Source organism: Falco peregrinus, chromosome 3 (assembly GCF_023634155.1).
Source record: "Falco peregrinus isolate bFalPer1 chromosome 3, bFalPer1.pri, whole genome shotgun sequence".
NCBI classification, from domain to species: domain Eukaryota; kingdom Metazoa; phylum Chordata; class Aves; order Falconiformes; family Falconidae; genus Falco; species Falco peregrinus.
In genome coordinates, this window is record NC_073723.1 from 50,414,243 (window position 1) to 50,438,437 (window position 24,195).

Below are 24,195 nucleotides of genomic sequence, written 5' to 3' on the forward strand. Positions count from 1 at the left end.
CACACATTAAAACTGGATAGCATAAATATATGAGGTACCTAAAAGACACACAGTTCAACCATCTTTCAAGTACTGAACAGGACAAGGCCATCTGCCCCTTTCTGAAGCTAATGATATAAGCACCTGCTTCTCTGGAGTACTGAAGATCTGACCAGTTCTGACACTGGGATTATTTGGCTGTTAATGGGGCTTTACCCCTCAAAATAGAGCACAGGGTGAAACAAGATTCTTCCAGAATAAATCAGAAATATTTATTCATACCAAATTCTACCACCAATTCTGTTGAAAATGACTCATAGATACATTTTAATGTCAGAAGTAGCATCATTAGATTATCTTGTCTAACTGCTTAATATGGAACACAGATTTTCATTCACATGCTAGTGTCACTGTCCCACTGGAATCAGTTTGAATAAAATTGGTAATAAAAACACAGTGATTTGAAAGCTGGTGACTTCTCTTACTTTCCACTCATTAATCATCAGAACGTTTACAGTTAATAACTTCTTCCCAATTTGAACTTCCCTGACTTTGAATTCTACTCTCTCTCTTTTTACCTATTTCTTTTTAGGGTTAAAGAGTTCTTCTGTGCCTTATATTTTAGCTCTATTAAGGTACTTCCACCTCACAATCAACAGATCTATTGAATTTTTAATAAATTACTTCATATACTTACCAATTTATGTATTTTCCCCCTCAGGCTTTAATTTATTTGCATCTCAATAATGTTCCTTTTACATCAAACATAGCTCTGCACTGTTTGCCATTATTTCACAATGAATAATTTAATCCAATATAATTAAAATGTGATTTTTGCACTTAGCCTGCTTTACCTACTTTGCATGTCAAAAATTATTGTTTCCACCCAAAATTCTTGAGAGTGAAGACCTTTATACTTATGAGATATGTATTTTTACATGGTATTTTGAAAAAATTCAGTAGAACTTTTTTTAATAATCTCGTATTGTTTTGGTAGTGTATGAATGTGATTGTAAGCATTTGGGTGTTTTTTTATACTTTACTATCTAAAATTGCAAATATTGAATTAGGGGGATCAGTGCTTCTTTGCTAAATTTATGTCAACAAAACAGTTTCTCACAGAGTCAAAAGAGAGTTTTTTTAAAATCTACTTTTATGCTTCAAATTTTAATGGTCTTTCTGGTTATTTAGAAGATACAAATCATATTAAGTGACACTGCCTTGCTTAGGGCAAGTCTCCTCCTCTTCCTTGTAATGTAAGCGGTGGGGGGTGGGGAAGCAAAAGAATACAATAACAACAAAATACGGGTTTACTAGAGGACTATTATAAAAATGAATCTGCTTGTTATAAATCACATAATAATCTCTGACATCTCTGATTAAGGTGCAGAAGATTCTTGCCTTTTAGGTGCTTGAGGCTGAGTGAACTGTAAAAATTGAAAAGGGCATCCCAGCTTCCTGTATTGTTCATGAGAAGAGTCAGAGCCTTTGGAATGGTCTTTAAAGAAAAAAAGCACACTCCATACATGGAGGACACTGTGAAGAAAACATTGGCCATAGTAGCAGCTGAGTTCTGAGTTTTATTCAACATGTTTGTACTGTATGCACTTCCTGACAATTAAATCAGTGAAGTTCTCTGCTGGGTGTAGACATTAATATTTATATAGTGTTTTAATGTTTTTACTGTCACCAGAAGTGGTAGTATTCTCTTGTACTGAAACACTGAAATATTAATGTGCATTCAGTAGGATCAGGCAGTTCATATTCTGTGCTGCAGCACTTCTGTCATGAAGAGAAACTTAGAGAAATCTCTCTAACTGAGGAAAATTACAATTCTATTTAAAAAGACAAACTTCAGGTAGTAAGTCACTCTAATCAAAACTGATCTTGTGAAGTTAATCAGAATTTTAGTCAGAATTAAGGAGTGGAAGAAGGAGAAAAAAATGCTTTCAGACAGATTTAGTCCTGTCCCTGTGACACGGGCTACAGTGACTGAAGTTGCCAGCATACAGCAGGAGAAAATACCAGCATGCCTGGGTGAAAGCTGCATCCTAGTTTCTAATGATTAGAAGTCTAAATATGGAAAAAGTTGTTGAAACATCTCATTCCAATCTAAGCAAGCAATGTAATGCAGATACATTTTGATCAGTAAGTGTTGAGACAACATTTAGTAATTCATTTTGACAAAGGAGACATGACCCAAGACACATGTTCTTTCTGGCTCTACGGAGGTGTTGCAGCAGTCCAGACCAACACACTCAGTCCTGCGTGCAGATGATAAATCTGCTTCTCAGGATGCCCGACCACCTGATCAATATGCAAAGTAATATTCTTTGGAAACATTAATTTATAAGCACTACTCCTGGGCAAATTTGTATTGTTAGCACAGATTACTTGGAAGTCCTTCTACTTCAAGTATTAGTCATAGAAGCCATATCTATACTAACAAATTTAGCATGTATGGGGCTGTTTGTTGACACTATAGCCATCTGGCAGGGACCAGACCACATCCATACCATGAAACTCTTTATCCACTAGAACAGGGTGGTCATGTGCAATGGCTCATTAAAAGTGCTCATTTGCCCATGATAACTCCCAAGCTACACCAGGAATTGTTTGGGAGAGTGCCAGATGGTCCATTTGGCCCAAAATCCATGGTAGTGATCATTCTAAAATAAATTAAGAGAACAGAAGATGGGATTCCACCATCTGGGAACAGTCTACGATATTTACTTCTAGCAAATGCGTAGACTGAACAATCCAGTTTAGCTGAGAACATGGAACTAAACCCACTCAAGAGACACTGAATGATGGTATTGTCCTGCAAAGAGGCATTACTATCTTCCTGGATTTATCTTTGCCCAATGACAAGTGATTGTCTCTTCTGAAGTAGAAACACAGTATAATTCGATCTTCTCAATTTTCCTGCAAAGCATGACATGAACTCACTCTCTAGCATGGAAGAACAGTAAGTGCAGGAGAGGGAACACACTGCAGTAGAAAAGAGCAGGTTTCTTTTCTTATTTTTTTCATTAGGTTTCCTGAGCTATCATTCTATCAATCTTTGAGAATATAATCACTTCAAAGCCCGTTAGCCTGCCCTTTTGCCATTCAACTCATTCTCCAAGGAAAACAGATCTGTAATGGAAGTAGCATGTGAGGTACTATAGAAGGGAAGAAGTCTAAAGATGAAAAAAACCACTAAAGTAACATTTTTTCAGTTGGATCTGCTTCAGTAATATCCATGGGGCTTATACAAATGTGTCTAGAAACACACACTGCTAAAATGGAGACATTTATGATGTTGGCATAAAGGCTAATTAAAACCTAGAGTCTCTGCATGGGTTCAGTGCAGTAGTAGTAATGGCAAGCTGGTTTTCTTGGGTTTACTTGCTTTTATATCTAGTGAAACCATGGTTAAGTCCTATTGTACCTGCTGTAGAAAACTACAGTGTGGTGGAGATTAATATTCCAATGTCAGAAGCTGTAATTTCATTGCAATGATTTTTCTACCTCCATTTTTTACCATTTACAGGTTTTAGTCAGCTAAAGGACCCATCTGAAACTTTCCAACACTTTATAAGCTTGACTATGTTTACAGACAATAAAATAATAATTGAATATGAATAATGTGATAGAGGAACATAAGTTATATTCCTGTATCACTTAAACTGGAGTGGCCTCTCTGTTGGGACATCCTCTGTTAATACAGACTGAGAATGGAGGATCTACACCTCTTCCCACACAGTTTGGAGAGCTGGACGAAAAGAAAAAACAGCATCTTTATACTATTTTCTGTGCTTCCACACAACAGTGCCAGGAAGGCACTGGTTCAGGTTTTACTGCTTTGTGGACTGTCTCCTTGGCTGTAATTAATTTCTCCTACATGGCTGAAAGTGGAAAAAAGAAAATAATCCCTGAATTGGTATACAAGAATAGGGGATAAAGGAGAAGGGGAAAAAAGAAAAAAATGGCTAAACATGAGTGAATGAGAAGAGTATCAGCAAAGGAAAATAGTAGAAGAAATTAAAAGAAGTACCTTTAAGTTACAGAAACTGATATGGCATAGATTTTATACACTTCTCTTCAAACATTATTAATAAAATTTTTGCATACATCAAAAGGAATAATAGTCTTGGCTCCAACTGCTTACTTTGAAGAGAAGAACCACCTAGGTTCTTACAGTTTTCCAGGCTCTATGCCTGAAGTAATTAGAGGTTACCAGTAAAAAAAGAAGGGGGAAAAAAAAGAGAAGTGCACATCACAAATGAGATTTTTTCATTTCTCTCAAAGCCTGAGTGCTCTGTAGAGTGTTGTTCATATTATGCCCTCAGTGCAATGTCTTCACAGGGTGACTGACTTTTCCTGTTAATTCTCCTCCTACAGGCCCACTACTGAAGAGTCAATGTTTGCACACACTGAACTTGTAACACACACACACGCACACACACATGCACACATGCACACATGCACACACGTGCGTGCACACGCGCACACACACACACACACACACTTTAACTATCGTTGAAGGACATACCACAGTGATGGGATGTGTTGCATTTGAATGTTTTACTCCTTGATGAAGACTCCAGACCTCACAGCCAGTGCAGCAATAAAAGAGCTCCTTTCACTTTTCTGTTCCAGATTGCTAACAGAGAGGGTTTTTCTCAGACTATAAATTTGATTTCTTATTTTTGAAGCCTCTGATGTAAAAAAGTTTCTGAATTTTATTAAGCTGTTCCATCTCTAATCTGCCTCCCTAAGGGAAGTATAGTGCACATATGTGACATGTAAAAACTAGGAAATGTAGCACATAAGTCAGTATAAGATCTTCCCAATGGGAAACACTTTTTTAAAATATGAAGACCAAATTACATTTTAGATAATTTTGACCCCAAAACCCCAAAACCAACATACACAGGAAAGCAGATGAAAAAAAGAAACAATTTTTTTAATATCTTTTTCATCTCCTCTTCCTCTCCTGATGTTTTAGATTGAGAAATGCTGAGCATATGGAAAACCATTTTTCACTGTTTTTAAAATGGAGAGAAGACCACATATATTAATTCTGAAAGAATTCAGAATTAAAATTTCACTACAATGTACAATAATATACCTATTCAATTTGCTACTCATAGCTTTAACTTTCTAAATATATTTCATTATCTCTTCCCATTTATTACAGTTGAGGAAAATTTTAAAAATTGGAAAAAATAAGACAAAGTTTTCAGAATAGTATTGCATGTTTTAAGGTCTCTGCTCTCAGTCTTAGTGAAATCTTACATTGCAGCGACTGTTAATTGCATCAACATATTTGAAGGCAACCAAATTGATCACTATTTCTTTCACTCCTCAGTTAGGAAAATAAATGTTATACTGGTTAAATGTAACATCAAAGTAAAGCTATAAAACTCACACAACATTATGAAGAAATAAACTACTTTCCGGCTCAAAATTAGTTTACTTCCAATTTTGCCATGCCTTCTACTTCAGCTCTGTATCTACAGATGCCAGGATTTCTGATATTGACTTCAAAGGGAAAAAAATGGATCTCTTTCTGCAAGGTGGTCACATACAGTTTCCAGCTGCAGTGTTATGCTCTGGCTTGTCAACTGGTCTGACAAAGTGGTAATTTATTTTATACTTTCTCATCATACCTTGAGAATTTTGCACATTATCTCATAAACTGAAAATGTTTTCTCAGCTCGTGTCCAATCCCAGGTTGTGACCTTGGAGGGAAAAAAAAAAAAAAAGAAAAAAAAAGAAAAGAAGCAAGCACAAATAAAACAAACAGGAAAAGAAAATAAGTTATTTTTATTTCAAGAATTAAGCTTATTTAAAAAAATAAAAATCTATCCCTAAGCCATTAACATCCAGTATAGTGTATACAGAAAGACCAAGCACTGCCTCAGAGCAATAACTACAAGGGACCGGACTGTTCCACCCAAGCAGTGCTTAAGAGGCATCCTGCCTGTCCCGCGCTTACAACGCAGTGCCTTTGCATGCAGGTTGCTCTGCTGAATGATGAGGCTTCCCCTGGGTCCTAGTGGTGTATTAACATCTTGAGAGGATGCAGCCCTTGAAATCTTCTCACAAAGCCTTGACTAATATAAAGACATGTTTCTTACCACTTCCCTCCCTGAAACTGCATGCCACAATTTGTTCCCAGTCACCTACATTGTTTGTAAATCCATAAAACTAACGTCTCCAACCTTGCAATGCCCAGACACTTAACTCCACATGCCTTGAAATCCAGTGGAAAAAACTAACAAGACACAACAGTGACGAATATATGTTTTGGGGTTTTCTTACCAAGATTAATCTACTCTTAAACTCTAACAAGCTAAGATTTGCATAGTCTATTCCTCCTCTTTGTCTTAGGATTTGTCAGTTGTTTTTAACAGTACTAATTTTAAGCAACTATTTTAAACAAGAAATTATATAAATAGAAGAGTCCAAAAGAATCATGCAAGGGTAAGAATTAAGATTTAAATATGAAAGGGATACATGAATATATTCAGTAAGGAAAGAATTAAGGCAATATCACAGTAATCTGTAAAAAAAACTTCCAAGTAAAAAGCACGAAGGAAAGAGAAGAATTATTCAGTCTCAAAAGACAGAATAAACACAAACCAGAATGAAAATTGAGGTTGTATATGAAAAAACCACAAATCTTGATGGTAAGAAGTTTTGAACAGTGGCACTTCTTCAAAGGAAGATAGTTGTATCATTACAATTGTTAGGCAAGATGAAGAGGTTGATAAAGACAAGTTTATTTGATTTTCAAGATTCAAGAATATGAAGTTCTCTGAAAAATGTATCATAAAATGGTATCCACAGCATATGAAGAAAATATTACATGAGACCAATTTATCTTTTATCTAAAGAGAAAACAATAATAGACAGAACATGGGTGAGAAGGATCGGTGGTTTTGCAAGCCTTGGTATAAAAGATTCTTGATCAAAATAATTTTGGTGTTGTATGAGAAAATTCTATCCTGAACTAATTTTTAGTTATAAACACAATTGAAATTCCTTTAAGGAAATCACAATCAGGAATGAAAAGTTCAAAAATGCAGTGTCATATTTCTTTTTCTATTAGAACTTTATTATTTGCATCATTCTCAAACTCAGTTTTCCCTATCTAGTTGAAGTACGGGTATTAAACCAGATTTCTAAGGAAGGGAATGACTAAATACTGAGAGTCAACAAATTGTTTGACATAGAATGAGGAAGTAAAGAAATATTGAAAATACACAATCTTTATGCCTATATTTTAAGAAGCTTTTCAGATATGTAATGAATAACAAGCAAAATGCTTTTATCAGGGAATGAAAGAAAGGGAGGGGGGAAAGGTACTCTTTCTACTGTGGACTAAAAATTAACTTTCTCACCATGAACAGAGAAATGGGTGGAGAAGTCTTGCTGCAGCTCCACTGAGCCCAAAACACCAGCCACACAAGCTGAAGTCATATTGCTCCATAAGGAAAAGGAGTTTCTGTTGCTGCTGAAGCACAAAGCCATTCAGAGCTATGTTTAAAAAGCTTACTGTAGGCTCCGTACTTTGGGGAAAAGTACCATAGCCCTTCCCTTCTCCCCTAGTCTTCTGCTTTTGTTTTTATGTACAAAGAAACTTCTTTTCAGGCCAAAACAAAACTTTTCCTATAAAAAGATATATGCAAAGCAAAAGCAACTGTAGAATTAAGATACCCATAGAAATTGCTTGCCTTGTTTAAAATTTTAATTGCAAAGCCTGACTAGCAAGAGAAAAGTTGTTTAGCAGCTCTTTCTCAATTTCTCAAAGTGCATTCTCTGTGAGATTTCAAACTATAAAACGTAAGAAAGTGAAACCCACCAGACTTGACAGACTTAATAATTTTAACAGAGAAGATGTACCAGGAAATAACAAAAAAAAGAAAAAAGTACTTCTGTTTAAAGCTTTCAAAGTACAAATAAGATAAGATAGAATTGCTCATTTATCTGAGCATGGAAAGTAGAAGTACTATTGATCAAACAGATAAAAAAAAGATGCAGGGGGAGGATGCTGATATACACTGTTTAAACACATGCTTCCCTAACGTGTTAGACTTTGGCAGAGACCATGGAAATACTTTCATTTGATTTTCAGGTTAAAAAACTGGCAGCACATCTCTGTTCAAAAAGCAGCTTAATCCAAGGAGTTTACACTGCAAATATGATTAAAACTGTTTTTCTTCTTATAACTGCACTCTACCTATCTCATAAATAGAGGCTCTGAAACTAGAGCTTTGACAATTTGTTCTTAACGTTTCATAATCCCTGGAAGAGATGAACACATATACCTGCAGAATAGCAAATATAACGGTACCTGTAGAAGTTTGCATATAGAAAATAGGATTTCAGAAGTCCTTTTAAAGGATCTTGGTAAGTTTTTGATAAGATAATTTCACTGGTCATGTTAGTGTGCAATTATTACATACTTGAAAAGTTTTTGAAGTAGCTTTATAGGAACTGTACCTCTGTTTGTCCTTTAAAATGCATGTTTATCATTCTGCTTCCATCCTACTCCATGGGGATAAAACATTTTTCTCTATGTTTCAAGTGTCTTTCCATCTTAGAATAAGAACAAGAATCTGGCAAAACAAAGTGTTGTACTTGCAGCACAGCTGAAACAAGACCCATAAAGACTTCAAGGATTGGTGGCTCATCCCATACAGTAGCAGCATGCCAAAATTTTCCTGACTTGCATCACTGTGGTTCACAACTGCATTGTGGACATGTTCCTCCCACAGACATTAATCATCACCCATTACTCACTTACCTACCCACAGCATATTACTCCTGGAAATTTATGATTGAACCCTCAGTAAATGGGGCTTGTAATTCCTTCCATAGTGCTTAGAACAGAATAATCTTCCTCTTTTGTATTGAACGGGAGCCCTCAGTGTTGTTTCTGCTTCTATCTACTGTCTAGAATGGAAGTGACTGTATTTGACAGGCAGCAAATGCTTGGGTAGGTCTGCCAAAGCCACAATTGCTGCCTTTGAATTAAGGTGCTTGGCAGCATAATCTGACACTTTAATCTGATCCTGAAAAATATCCACCAACAAAAGCCAAACTCCCATTACTAGCCATGGGAGAGCCAAACCCCCATGCTAGTGAACTAGTGTACCAACACTGAACACATGAAGTTTTCAGTTCATACTTCCATTCCTCATGTCTTTCACATGTAAACACTTTGCTAAACAAATGTGAATAGTGACTGATGAATGATGTAAGGACTTGCAAGCTGGCTTTGAACTACCCCAGGAACAGGCTGTCCAGAGAGGTGGTAGATGTCCCATCCCTGGAAACATTCAAGGCCAGGTCAGATGAGGCTTTAAGCAGCCTGATCTATTTGAAGATGTTCCTGCTCACTGCAGGGGGTTGGACTTGATAACCTCTAAAGGGTCCCTTCCAACCCAAACTGTTCTATGATTCTGTGATTCAGGAAGGAAGGAGCTACAGCCTGGACCTGGCAACACAGGGTATAGCAGCAGTCCGAAAGGTCACCCAATAAACAGAACAAATTAATTCACACAACTCTCCCTGCTGCCAGTATGGGACTGCTACTGGTTCCTTGGCTACTGGCTTAAAAGTTAGCTAGAGGATATCTCTGTTTACTTCAGTTTAGAAGTAACATAAAACTGTGAAAGTAAATTGCTGAGTATGTGACAACAGCTAAGATTCTGCCTGGTGTTACCCATCAGATTCCAATTAATATATTTAACCTAACCAATTTTATTTGCTTCCCTACTTTCCTTTTGGTGCTCCCAAGCAGCATAAAAGTTACATTCAGGACGAAATCTAAACACAGAGATACTGCCATTTCCACACCATGCAAAAAGCTTAGATATTTCCCAAAATCTAATCAGTTTGACTAGAGTGATAATTCAGTTTGCATCTAACCATCTTGCTTCAGGCTTGTTCTGCCTGCCAAAGGAAATGGAAAGCCCCCTTTTAGCACAAGTAGATTACCTTGCATTTTTTAAGCGGGGGGGGAAAGAAATTCTTGTTAGATGCCCAGTCATGTGATAAACAGCTATTTTCTTTCACTTCTATACCACATACCCTGCTCTAAGTGGCAATCCTGTTAACTCATTGAAAGATATGTCATTGTGAAAGCCTTGTACAGATTACATGAAATTGTTTTATTTGATAACATTTATTCCCACTAAGCATAAGCAATATACTTACTGGAGGTGCTATAAACTTATACAGGGAAGATCCCCTCAGTGCTAGAAACTTTGGTGTGTACATTCGATCCTGAAGGGAGTCTTGTTCCCGTTCTTCCGTCCAGCCCATGTAGACTATCTGACAGAAAAATCAATAGCGTTGACAAATTCCTCAGACACTTTCTTCAAATGAATTGCAAATATTTCATGCAAGTAAGCTGTCTGTCAAATTTTACATAGCTACAAACCTTGAAGCACTGACACAATACAGGTATTGGCAGTTCACTTACAATCATGTACGTGAATAAAGGATGTCTGTTATGACATGCCAAAACCATCAGAACAAATATTTATTGTACTAGCAAAACCAAAAAAGTTAAACCACATACTCAACGGATGTTTAAGGTCTATTATCTCATTAAGAGCTCCCTGAAGTAGTTCTACATATCTGCTGACAGATCATGTCAAAGAAATTTAATGCAAGTGAAGTATAAGGAACCACTACATAGGAATACAAAATCAAGTAATTGTTGTTACAGTGCAATGTAGTCTCCACATATAAGTTCACAATTATGCATTAAGCAGTATGATCTTACACATTTTATTTCCAAATAATTTCAGCCTTTGTTTTTTCCCCTCTGAAAATCCCTGTATAGGAGTTTTGGACCTTTTTGCTCAGGAATAGCAAAATAACAGTTTTCAGACACTATTTTGAACAGACTTCATCTACAGCTAAGAAGTAACCAGAATGCTGTCAACTCTTACCACTACTTGCAGATCTTCTGGCATAGATGTATGAACTAGAACTTATTCAAACTCATTTTAGGATCTAATTCCCTACCTGTCCATCTATTAAGTTTGAGTAATTTAATATCAAATCTTTAAAGACTAACAGTATGAGTCACCACTATGCCAGCTTCTGGAGAACATCTGAACAGGGAGTAGACACATCATGCAACTTTTGATTTATAACCATGCCATTAGTAATACAATACAATTTTCAGTGTGCTCTGGTACACTACTTCTATGGAAAATAGATCAACCCATATTTCATGAAGTGCTGCTAATGGAATAGATCTATTTTTAAATCTCTTAGTGAAACTGATTGCTACATTAACTAGGCATTCTCTGTCTTAAATGTCAATAATGTACATGTAAGAAAAACAGTTTAGGAAAAATAACTACAATCATATTAATAGTCAGTGAATTAGTAAGTTTACCAATGGTATAAATGTACCTAAAATTAATGTTTATACTGCATGCTTTCTCCTTTGAGACTTTGCATGTTACATACTTTTAAAAAAACAATTTACACAAGTTTATTTCATTACTGTCAGGAAGAGGATTTTCATCAACAGTTCTTGGAATATACATTAAAATAAATGGAGGGGGCCTGTTGGGTTTTTTCTTTTTTTCACCCCCCCCCCCCTTTTTTTTTTCTTTTTCCCTGTTAGATAGTGTAACACAGTGAAAATTAATGGCTTTTTCAAATCCCCATGTATGAAATCTACAGTACTACTCTCTATCACAGTTTATTAGATATTTTATGGTCTATAAACACTGCCAAGGAGAAGGTCCAATCCTCTACCGCTTACAGTGAAACCTTAACATTTCATTCTTTTGCCAATAGCAAACACAGTAATATAGTCTCACGGCTAATGAATAACATGTGTTTTAAGTGCTTGCTGCTTTGGCAATTAAACAAGTTTATAAAACTCAGAAGCTGTACCACAATACTCAGGAATCAAGCAGAGTGTTCAATGCCATATTGTCATACAATAATTAAAAAACTGAAATCTCATTCATTCCTGAATGAAGAAATAGCCAGAAAATAAAACAATCATCAGGGATAGTAAGGGAAGTTTCAAATTATTTAAATTTAATATGTATTCAGATTTCCCTCATTTCTGCTGTTTCATATGTTATTTAATGCAGGATAAGTATGGATCCCCATCCCTCCAACTTGGTAGGAACAAGTAGAGCTCAGTGACTGTAGAGGAATTATAGAGGAATGAAGCTGGGTTAAATAACACTGATAATATACAGCTCTGGGCTGGCTTCAGGGGCAGTGGGCTGGCTGATGTGGATAATGTGCAGCTGTGGCTGGTTCCTGCTAAGTAGTTAAATAGCTCTAAGGGGTATGAAGAACTAAGGAAGAGAGGCCTAGAAGAAGCAGAGGTGAGTGAGTGAGTGAGTGAGTGAGTGAGTGAGTGAGTGAGTGAGTGAGTGAGTGAGTGAGTGAGTGAGTGAGTGAGTGAGTGAGTGAGTGAGTGAGTGAGTGAGTGAGTGAGTGAGTGAGTGAGTGAGTGAGTGAGTGAGTGAGTGAGTGAGTGAGTGAGTGAGTGAGTGAGTTACACAGCAGAGGCCAGAAGCAGGGTGGACTGGCCTGAAGAGGCTGAAGAAACAGCACTAACAGTAGATGAAATGTTGAAACCTTGTGGGGCTTGGGGACTGTGCTGGGGCAAGGTGTGGGAGCTACTTATTGAAGTTATTCTGGTATGTGAGGGTAAAAGCCTTGTTGCAGCCTACTAGTTTGCTAGTGTTGCTCCAAGTGACCAAGAGGCTACACAGAAGAGTAAAATTAGTGGGGGGGGAAAAAAAGTATACTACTAAGTGAAGAAGTTTTGTATGTTTTCTCTATAACCAAGAAAATGAATGATCTCTAATTTTTAGGAATTGAGACATTGATGCTTTTAAATTAACTATGCTGAATTGATTTGTTTCATTAAAATGGGACACATAGTAAGATATCATGTTGCCTATGATAATGTGTCACTCCAGCACTGTATGTAATCTGTCTTCAGTTACTGTTTTCTTTTTTTTATGTCTCTCATTTCTGCTTCTACTCTTCATTGGAATAACAGGATGCAGTCACTTATGCTGTGCAGATGTATTGATACTTCACATTTGATTGCCTTAATACTAACATAGCTATGAAATTTAAGGCAATTTTTCTTTAGATAATTCTCCCTTGCCTCTGTAGATCATGAGGAAAAATTTGATTTTTAAACCTGCTGTACTAAGGCATTATTAACAAAAAGGCATTTCACCTTCAGACTAAATGACTATTAAACATACAGAACAACTGTTAAGCAAAGGTTGTATAATTATAATTAGGAACACTTAAGTTATTTGAGTGCATGTGCATATGTGTGTGGATTAAAACAGCATGGGCTAGATTCTGGGAAACGACAAAACTGAACAAATATTTTATAACTATTTTACTGGTATGTTCTTAAAGTGGTCTGTTTATTTAAACACACTGAACAAGTAAAGTTAGATAAAACACTGCAAATTTTACATAGTGAAGCTGAGCAATCTTTTTAATTATGAGATAAAATAGGGGTCATGTTCTTGAGACATTTATGTTACTGGTAAATATTTTGACCTAAAAAACTTTAATTGCGAACAACTTCAAGAAATTATTTATTTGGAAAGGGATCTTAACTTTCCAAATTAATAGTTCACATGTATATATGTATTGAAACAGTGGATGAATATGAAATTTGACTTGTGAGTTTTGGAACATATCTTAATGCTGTACATGTGGACTTGGCCCAAAATATGGAATTTCAAGAGATTTTATCTGTAAAGAAATGTTTACAACCACAGACACATGATGAATGGAAATAAAAATGAATGAAAAATAGACTTTGCATAGCATGTGCCTTTACAGGGACTCAAAAAAGTTTCTAAGGTTTAAAAACTAACATGTTTTTTAAAATTTTAAACTGCTGACCAGTATCAACAAAAGTGGTGGTGGTAGGAAAAACATTTTATTTGTGATAACAATCCACTTCAAAGATAATTTTTGCAGCCCTGGATTCTAATTTAACTGAAGCAGCCTGTTCTTAAAAATTAAATGGTGACAAAAAATACTTAACTTAGTGGCTGCTAGTTCAGTAACAAAAATTCAAGAACTTATTATAGTTTATGATTTAAATCACATACAGTTCAAGAAAAACCTGTATCTAAATGAAACAGGATACTTTCTTCAATCAAAAATCCATAATGTCCCAATTTAGTATGTACTTACATCACATAGACATCCTAATCAAGCAAGATAAATTGCCATATTTCATATCAGTACAATGTATTGCTAAAATGACTTAAATATCCTTGATTTTCAGAGACACTTGTCCAGGTGTTTTACACAAATTTTATTATATTTTAGGAAGAACAGTAAGAAAAAATACAAGAAACTTTCCCCAAATTGAAATGTAAAATGTATGTGATATTTAATGAGTGAGGTGATTCAAAGATCAAAATAGATGCACTCACAGCTGTTTATCTTGGAAATCTCATATTCATGCTCATAGTATGTGAAACAGTGCCATAGGGCAACAGAATAAATATGGAGTCAGAAGACAAATTAATAAGTCAGACAACACAGGGGGAAAAAGATGATGGATGAGGAGCTCAGATTACCTTGGTTTTAATATTTTTTTCTTTGTATGGTAGTCTCAGAATTCATTATTGGCAAATGTTAGCAACGAAACAATAAAACCACACTAAAATTGGCAAAAAGTGTGATTGAAATGCAAAAACAGTCCTGCATTTAATAGATTTAGGGGATTTATGCTGATATTTAAGATATTTTTCTTCAAAGTCCACAGAAGAATTAACCATACACAATTTTGAATCAATGCTAGAAAAATTTTGCTTTATTGTAAATACAGTCAAAATGTCTCCTATCCTATTTTCCAGATTTGTGAAAAGCCAGGTAATCTTTCCATAAATACTTCTAATTTTTAATCCCTGTGAATTATTTTCTATCTTCTTCTTAAAGTCCACTGAAACAAGGCAGTCTGCATATGAAAAATAAGCACAGAGAAAGAGAAGACAAATGGTAATGAAAGTTATTTTACTTATGTTCCAGATTAGGTTTAAAATAATTTAAATACTCATTTGCTTCATTATGTCTTGTGACAAATAAACACCAATAATGGTTAGTATTTCCTAGAAAATTATGCCATGAAATTATTAATAGCAAAGAAGCAGCTTTGGCAGATATCCCCAGATATCCCCTGAACTTTAAAATTTAGAAAGCAAGTATTTTTGGTTTGAATTGTGGATGGACATGGTCCTGGGCAACCTGCTCTAGGAGATCTTGCTTGAACAAGGGTGTTGGACAAGATGACCTCCAGAGGTTCCTTATGACCTCAACCATTCTTTGATTCTGTGAAATAGAAGAAGTTATGTATGTATAAAACCAGAAAATGATTGCAAAATAGTTTTGCCTTCAGTTTTCCACTATGTCTCCTTTCTATACTATATGCTTTAGAGCTATCGCTGACAAAGATCACCCTCACACTTTTGAGCCACCTACGTACTAATAGATTATTAAATCTCTGTTTCATTTATTATTGGTGATTAAAAAAATATTATGTGATATTATAAGAATACATATTTATTGTATCTCATATAGCTTAATTTTCTTCTGGATAAAACTCATGTGATCTTCTTACCAGACTGAGGCTGAGTATGTTATCCATTTGTTTTTGTCCTGTTCTGTTTTTTAAATGATTGATTAAAAATTAAGGAAATGTTTAAGAACCCTAAATATTTAGGGTTCCTAAACAGAACCTGCCCATTGAGGTCTACCCAATCTTGCTAGAAATCAGAACTAAATTGACTGCTTCATACCTTCACTCCCTTCACAGGTATGAAAATTGATAGCTACAGGACAGCTTTCTATCTGTACTTTGCTTTTCCAGGTTTCTCACAATCTTCTTGTTATAACCTACTAATCCAGAGCAACATTTTGTCTCATCCACTCAGTTTTTCATCCATTGTTTTATATGTTAACAGCTACAGTTTATTTCAAAGCACTCGTTTTACTTATTTAAGACTTCTAAGTATCTCTTCATTCACATAAACTCTTCTAATGACAAATTAAATTTGAACATTAATTGAGCAACTGTGTACCTTTGTCAAAATGTCAACATTAAAAGTTGTGAGGTTTTGCCTCCTTTAAATATTCAAGTCAATGAACAATTACATGCCTTTAAAATTAATTAAAATTTGAATTTTTTCATGTTAATAGATGTGATTAACATTTAAAATGTACAGCATTCCTGGGTTAAGACTTTTTCCAAGAAAGACCTTACGCAGCTGTTTTTACAAAGATCGATTTGGATGCAAACTACAGCATTAGTTATCGATCCACGTTAATTTGGGGGATGATGTGTGTGAAATTACTAGAAGGAGTCAGCACAAAAATAGCTTACGCTAGTCCTGGCTTGCAGGGAGGTTGACTGGGTAATTTTTTAAAAAATAATTAAATTATCATCCACTAGAGCAGCTAACCAGCATGTGGTAAACCTCCCTGAATTGCACAAGGGATGCATGCATTCTACATGGGATTGAGTTAAGTACTTTCCTGGTTAATAGGTATGGGAGGTAGATGATGAGAAAATAAATCTTGTGTTATCTAAAGTGATCTGCCTTCCTCACTTCAGTGAGCCTCCTTACTTCTTGTACAGATTTCTCTTGCTAACCTGCCACACAACTCACCGTCAGAGCAATTTAGCACGTCCCTGAGCAGTTTCATTTGGCTGTCAGGTTTATCACTGAGGAGACTCAGTCCCCCTGCCATCACAGGCATTTTACAGCCGACCTGAGAAGCTTCAGACATTCCCTGACACTCTCAATAGAGGAGCTCTCAGCAAACTCTTTGATAATGAGCAAGTCTCACACACATCCCAGCTAAAAAAAAATATTATATATCACACTGTCATCATTGCCCCTCCTTTTGCTGTTGTGTAACTGCAACCAGTAAGGATTCTGGTGTTTGTTTTTTTTTTAACTGGGAAAAACATCTTTGATTTAAGGTCATATTTGAATTTCTGCCTCTCCATTTTTCACATACTGAATTTACAAGTACGCATGAGGAGAGCTGTAAATTTTAATCTAGGATAAAATTTGTGGGTTTTTTTAGGGTTTAAACAGGTAACAGCAAAATCAAGTTCAGCACTCAGGTGGCAAGAAAGAAAACATCACTATTCCAAAGCCTAGTAGCTTCGCTGTGTTTAGGCTTTGTCTTTTGATTAATAACTATTTTTTTCCTCTTCTAAATGTACGCAGTATAAATGTAATATATATTTTTCACACTCTAAAATATAAATAGGTCAAAAAAAAATACTTCAGATAATCAGGCTGGAGGACTCTCCTTTCTGATGAACAATGTGTCACATTCATCTTTGTCACCTCAGGTTAGCCTACTGAAACATGCTGGATAAAGAGGAAGATCAGAATACTGCACATCACAAGACAGTGTCTATCAGACTTCTGATGGTGCCACTGAGCAAACTCAAACGTTTATCCTTCTCGGGTACCCAGGTGAGTGAGTCACTTACATAAACATTTATTATCATTCTTAACTCCCCCCAGGAGTAATTTTCAATTAGATTTCAATGACTGATTCCAGATAGTGTTTTGATTTCCATTTTCTGTTTCTTTGGAAAGGACCAGTAAGCAGAACGTGAACAGGACTACTGCAGTTTAGGCTGGCTGTCCCTGGGAGATCATACTGCTCGCGTCGCTGCTTTGCTCACATCCTGAAAGCCTGCCAAATTTCTGCTTACTGAGCTACGTCCGAAGGAAAAGGTAACAATAAAACTGGAGGAACCCCAAAACGGCTGAGTGTACAGGAAATACAGATGGTGGGTAATAGGTTAGACTTGTTTGAAATTGGTTTTAGTAATACATGTTTTGATTTTGCATAACATTAAAATTACATTTCTATAGAATTAGATTTTACACTTCAAAGTTTTCACAAAACCAGAACAAAACTGCAGATACTCAGTGTATACTTAAAGCTGTCTTTTTAGTCTCTGATGTTGCTGCTTGCACAGCAAAATACACAGATTTGACAGAAATCCCTTTTTTGGTAATAATGAGTTCACAAGGTCTGACTTGGAAACATTTATATACTTTTGTGAGATTGAAGTTCGAGATACTTACAAAATCAGCAGTGCAGATATATATGTAAGTATTCAAGAGCCTGTTTAGACTTAAAATATTATATTTAAGTACTTTACCCTCTGATGAAACCAACATCAAGATTCTATGGAATAATGCTATTCATAGTTACTGGGTGACAACTATTAGGCAGCCAAATTTTTATGTTTCCATTCTTAGTCATTTAAACGGCTTAACATAATACTTACAAACTGATGAAAATAGCTATTAATGTTTGGAAAACTTCTTTTGCTATTTACACCAAGAAACAACAGTTTTCTGTCCTATCCAATTATCAAAAGAAAAATACTTCTGAAAGGTGTTCTTAAGCTTTCTCAGGGCTCTTAGAGAACACAATTACTACTTATCTACTCCCAGAATAATACATATTAAATAAAATCTAAAAAAAAAGTGCATAAATTTAGACTAGAATTACATTGCCTATTAGCCGTTCATTTATTTTTTTAAGCAGCCAATGCATGTAACTGAAAAAGGAAAAAGCGATCACAAGGTGAATTTTTATTTTCAAAACTGCAAACAGTTTTCTCCATAAATCCACTGGGTTTCAGGTTTCATGATCTATGTTCAGTTAATTATTTTGAATTAAGAGAGTATGAATGAGGAAGTAGGAGTAATGACATGGGTTTTATTTCCTTCCTTACCATCACCACGATTTTGCTGTGAGAAAGAAGCTGTAGGAACAGTCAATTAGTAGCTAACTAACCTTTTTAATATGAAAAAAATTGATATAGGTTCAAAGAAAGTCACTTATTTCTAAGAACTCACAGCATCAAAGGAAGGACTGTACTATTACAACAAGCTAAATGACCATCTGAACCCAAGCTTCACATTCACAGAAATGCACATAATGAAGCAATTCAGTGCCAGTTCAAAAATAAGAGCATATATATTCCTTCAAAGATTAACAACTATTGCAATCAGAAACATCGTGGCAAGTGATACACAACATTGTTGGGTATATTGCCATCGGCATTTCTTTACAACTAATAATGGGGAAATTATATCTCTTTTAAGCAAAGTTACTGAATTTTCTTATTAAATTTTCTGGACATCAGTATCTCCAGCAACTGTCAATCAGTGCATAGTGGCAAAGTTCACTAAAAGAAGGGAAATAATGAAGTCTTATCTACTGATAGATTATTCAGAAATAGCTGAAGACCACACAGATCTACAGAAAATGAAAATCTACAGATAAGAAGTTTTCATGCATCTTCACAGTGTCTTTGCTGGCTCAACATTACTGGCGACAGTTACCAACATGGAAAAAAAACCAACAGGTAGTATAAGAATGTAATGTTCAAATCGGTGAAGAATGTACCCAAAGGAAATTTTATCATTCATTAGCTATATGAAATAATCTTTTGTCTAATGAATTAATAGTTTTGGACGCCATGAAGCAATAGGTCTAATTAAGCTTAATTTGTAAAGAGAAAATGAAAAAATATTCTTTTGATCTATAAAAAATCAGCAATGCAGTAAAACTTCAGTTTATATTTCAATTCCATTCATATCATAGAATAAGAAGTTGTAAACTAATCCATAAATTTGACATATATGGACAACATTATGAATCCTTCTTTATCAAAAATATCAGGCAACTTTTCTCCTCTAATCTTGCTTTAAATCAAAGTGTATTTCAAAGAGATATATAAAGAAATTACCATAAGTGGAAGGAAAAGAACAGAGATTTATGAAAGCAAATTTTCACAGTCACATTGGTCCTGAGCAACTTGATTTACACTGACCATTCTCTGAGCAGGATTTTGACCATGTGACCTGTAACAACTCATTCACTCTAAATAATTCTGCGATTCTGTGAGTCTTTGATCTCAAAGCAATCATATCTGTCTTGCAGTCTGTTTTAAAATAGTCCTGACTTACTGTTCTTAGCTAACCAGCTTCAGCATTATTTTTATTATAGTGCCATATTATTCTTCGGTGGCGCATGCAGTACTACACACCAAATGTAGTACCCATTTCGTAATCCCTTTCTAGCTGTTCAGGTTTTTATAAACTCACCCATTTTAGATCTACTGTAATTTTCAGTGGGGCAGTGTATCAAATTTCTGACTGCACGCTTTCATCCCTAATATACACCCTGGAAAGGAATTCTTAGTACAGGCTGCTTGCAGGTAAGGCACCTCTGAGACTAAGTCAGAAGGACTCCTCTTTTGCTTGTAAGCAGCTGTGGAAAAATGGAAGATGAATCCTACCATCCCTCCTGTTGTTAATGGGGGGATGGGAGGGAAATAGCTATGATTTGTGAAGGACCCTGTTATTCTAAGGAGATTGAGGACGAAGGGAAAGAAGAGGGGAGAAGTCAGATGAGAAGAGAACAGAGAGTTGCTAAATATGTTGAAATCACTTTAAATTCAATTGATTTTCTAAACAGAGTGGAAAAACTGGCACATAAAGACCTAAAGTAATGATGTGTAACTTCTACTCTTGCACATTCTTAAAGTAAATAAAAATCTTCCTAAATTAATTAATAAGAAAGAAGGAGAAATCGGGTTACTTTGGAACCACTTTAAATATCAGTTTTCAAACAGTGATGTCCAGATACAACTGGCTTGAGACAGAGAACCAGAGTCAGTCCCATTCTGAAGACAGCAAGGTAGAGGAAAACTACTGCTAAAATACCTCCTCCAGAAGCTAAGAAAAACCTTAGGGAATGATTAGATCAAGAACATGATAATTCAGTAGATTCTACATAATATTGTTTTCATGCTTCTCTTCATAACTTATTTTGTAACAAGCTTATTTTTTCGCTTTGTTAGAATAAAGACTGTTTTAATTCACCTGGTGTTTAGATGAAACCTAGGCTATCCTGAAGGATCTTTTGCTGGCCATACGCCAATAACCTCCAGCAGTGAGTTAGCAGTAGAGTTCATAACATTTATTGAACTCATGTTGCACTTAATTATTTTTCAACAGTGGGGTGATGCTTGTCAATAGTTGACTTACCTCTGACATCTCAGAATTTCCATGGATTTTGTAGTTTCATTGGAAAAACTCAGGAGTACTGGGTAACAATTGCTTTGCAATATCAGAGCTTTTTTCCACTCAGGCAATTTATTTTTCTTAATGCAAAGTGTCTCACCATCATGAAAAACTGAGGGATAAAACCCATAAAGGATGTAACTGCCCCAAAATTAAGATTGGGTCCTGAATGAAGCTCGAACTTCAGTGTTAGCCATTGAGGCTCTGTATCCACAGAGCTCTACAGAAGTACAGGCAGGTTCCTATACCCACAGGGAATACAAAATAATGAATCTGCTGTGGGTGCCACTTGTGTGGCTGAAAGAGCGATCCTGATGGAATACTTCAAGGCCCTGTGAAGAGCAAAAAGTGACCTACAGGAACTTTATTAAACATGGATGCAAACTCATAATTAATATGTAGCCAGAAGTCTCTCCTCTCACAGACAGAAGCTATTCTTCAAGACCTTTCTGCATATTCTCAGAGGTCTGGATCCTACTTACATACTCTCCAGCTGCCTGGGGTTGGTTTTGAACGACAGCCTACTTCAGCAGGCGGGGAAGGAAAGGCTGCCAAATTATCACCTACTGCCATTAGGGTAGGTTTGTGGGAGCAATAGGCTGGAGGGATGTCTATTGCTTCTATTATACAAGTACTGTAAACAGTAGCCTGTTAAAGAAATAATGGGAAGCAGCATGACTTCTGGCTGTATATTTAAAGAAAGCAGCTAAGACCTACCTACTGTTGCGTCTTGATCCTGCTGGACTTTGGGGGTACTTTGAGCATGCCAGTTGGATCGAGTGGCTCTGGACACTCAACACTTACACACCACCAGAGCCATCAGATAGAGACCTGTTTTAGAGAAGCCTGATGTCTATATAGACCTTGGTTGGAAGTTCCTGGCCACAGCATTGCCTGTCTCCTGCTCCAGGCCCTTTCGTCTCTCCAGACCTACACCATTTTCCAGAACCATTCTTCCTAAGTAAAGGTAGAATTTTTTTGGTTCTAAATCCAGCACCATTGAGAGATACTCCGACAAGGAAAATGTTTATTATTAAATAAATGAATAAATATATTTTTCTGTTGCCTGCTCTTCAGAATAGTTTATCTATTTGCCACTCTTAAATTTCTATTTGCTGTGTCATAAAATAGAATGGAGTTAATAAGTTTTGTTTCCCATAATATTAAGATGAAAGCAGAAGTTCTCTAAAGTGCTAAACATATAACTGATACTGCTCACTAAACTATGTGTCCTTACCAGGAAATATAACTGCTTAGAAGGACAAAAAAGTGTCCTCATATTATGAATTTCTAAGGGATGTTTCTGCCTTTGCAATTAACTACGTCTTTTAAAATTCTCCATCAATTTTATTGTTGGTTTTCCTACAGATGTTTTCAGTGGTTAATACTTCTCGGGGTGTTTAACCTTCTTCATTTCTAGGTAACCTATAAATTGTCAGTTGCTTTGTATGCTTTTACACATCAACTGTTTTCTGAATTTCAGGTAGTAACTGTATCACTGGTACCACGGACTATTCTTGTGATGAAAGGGAAAAGATCAATGAATATCTATGGCCTACAGAATTCTGTTTAGCCACTGCTCTTAGAAATCCAAGAGACTAATAGTTTTCCTTTCACAATGGAAATTATATTTGTATATCATACATATCAGTATGATATGAAGCACCGATCATTTGCATAGATGTAAAATAAGTGAATGAGAAAAAATGAAGTGCTTATTCATTCACCTCTCCTCTTGAAGTAAACTGTAATTAAAAATACTTTCTTTAAGCCTTTTGAATCCTATGTGCTTATTCAATAGAATATCTACGGTGAAAGTATATGCTTCATTGATTCCAATTAATTTATTTAGATGATACAATTCCCCAAGGGATAATGTGTGTATAGGCTTACTGAACACCTTCATTCCAATCTACTAAAATTAATGTTATTCTTGGGAACTTTTGCATTCAGTTGATGAAATAAAAGAGACAATAAAATAAAGCATTGCAATGTTTTTATTTCTAGCCTCAGCCTCCAATGAAAATTCCAAAATGGCCAGGCAGAACAAATTTGTATCTGGTAAGCTATGGATATTAACAATTCCTGATTTAAGGTGACATTAGAGGGTGGGGTGGGGTGGGGAGAAGTATTCCCCCATGCTTAATCTTTCTAAGTATAACTTTTTAAAAAAAGATGACTTATGTCTTTTGTGGATATGGTGACTCCATTTCTCTCCTTTTCTTATTTCCCCTCTTTGTTACCACTTCTCAGGAACTTGTCAGAGAGCAGAAAGGCACAGGACATATGCATCATTCAAGGCATCTATTTCTAAACAAGGATGCTGAAATTCACTTCTTGTCCTCCTGCTCTGTTGGCCTGTTTAGGTAGTAGCTAAAAATCCTGTCCTACAATAGAACACACGAAAAGGATGCAAGCATTTATTCTATCAGAATAAAGAATGGCCCTTTCTTGGTTTAACATTTGTTACTTATGTTTCCACTTTGAGACATCATAAACACCCAACTTCCCCTAAAAAGCTGTCTTTTAAATTGCAGGTATCCCTTTCACTGTCCTATTTATGTTACATATGCCATTTCTTGGGTAAGTGGCAAAATATCAGATCCAAGCAAGTTTAGAGACTTAAAGTAGGATTTAATTATGTCATGCATATAAATAGAATACAGGGATAAAAAGATACAAAAAAAGCAATCCTTTCAACTGCTGTTTCAACTGAGTGGTTTCTCACTGTCTGACCTCATCATAGATATAGAATTATGCTTCTGGGAAGAACATCAAGTATTTGTCCACATTAAAGCTTTATGACAAATCATGAAGCAATGATTCCTCTGCTCAAATCTGCTGGGGGATGACTGATTTGAAAGAACTCTGGATGCATATAGGCAGGGTCAGGTTTATTCAAAAAATGTTAAGATTGTATTGTTGAAAAAAGTAGCAGCTGAGTGGAAAGCCCTTATGGCAGCCTGGCAATTACAGCACTCACAGTGTGTCAAACCTCCATCTTTCATCTCCTAACCTAACCTAGCTTAAACTAATCAAG

General features: G+C 35.8%; 1 protein-coding gene across 5 annotated transcripts in view; it reads right to left on the reverse strand.

Annotated features, from left to right (window-relative positions):
- SNTG1 (syntrophin gamma 1) overlaps positions 1-24,195 on the reverse strand; it is a 358,597-nt gene that overhangs the window by 46,103 nt on the left and 288,299 nt on the right. For all 5 annotated transcript variants that reach the window (XM_055800561.1, XM_055800560.1, XM_055800563.1 and 2 more), the window contains 2 exons: positions 10,195-10,311; positions 5,637-5,708 (listed from right to left, as the gene is read on the reverse strand). In XM_055800561.1, the coding sequence (XP_055656536.1) occupies positions 5,637-5,708; positions 10,195-10,311 (189 nt within the window). The remainder of the gene's footprint in view (positions 1-5,636; positions 5,709-10,194; positions 10,312-24,195) is intronic.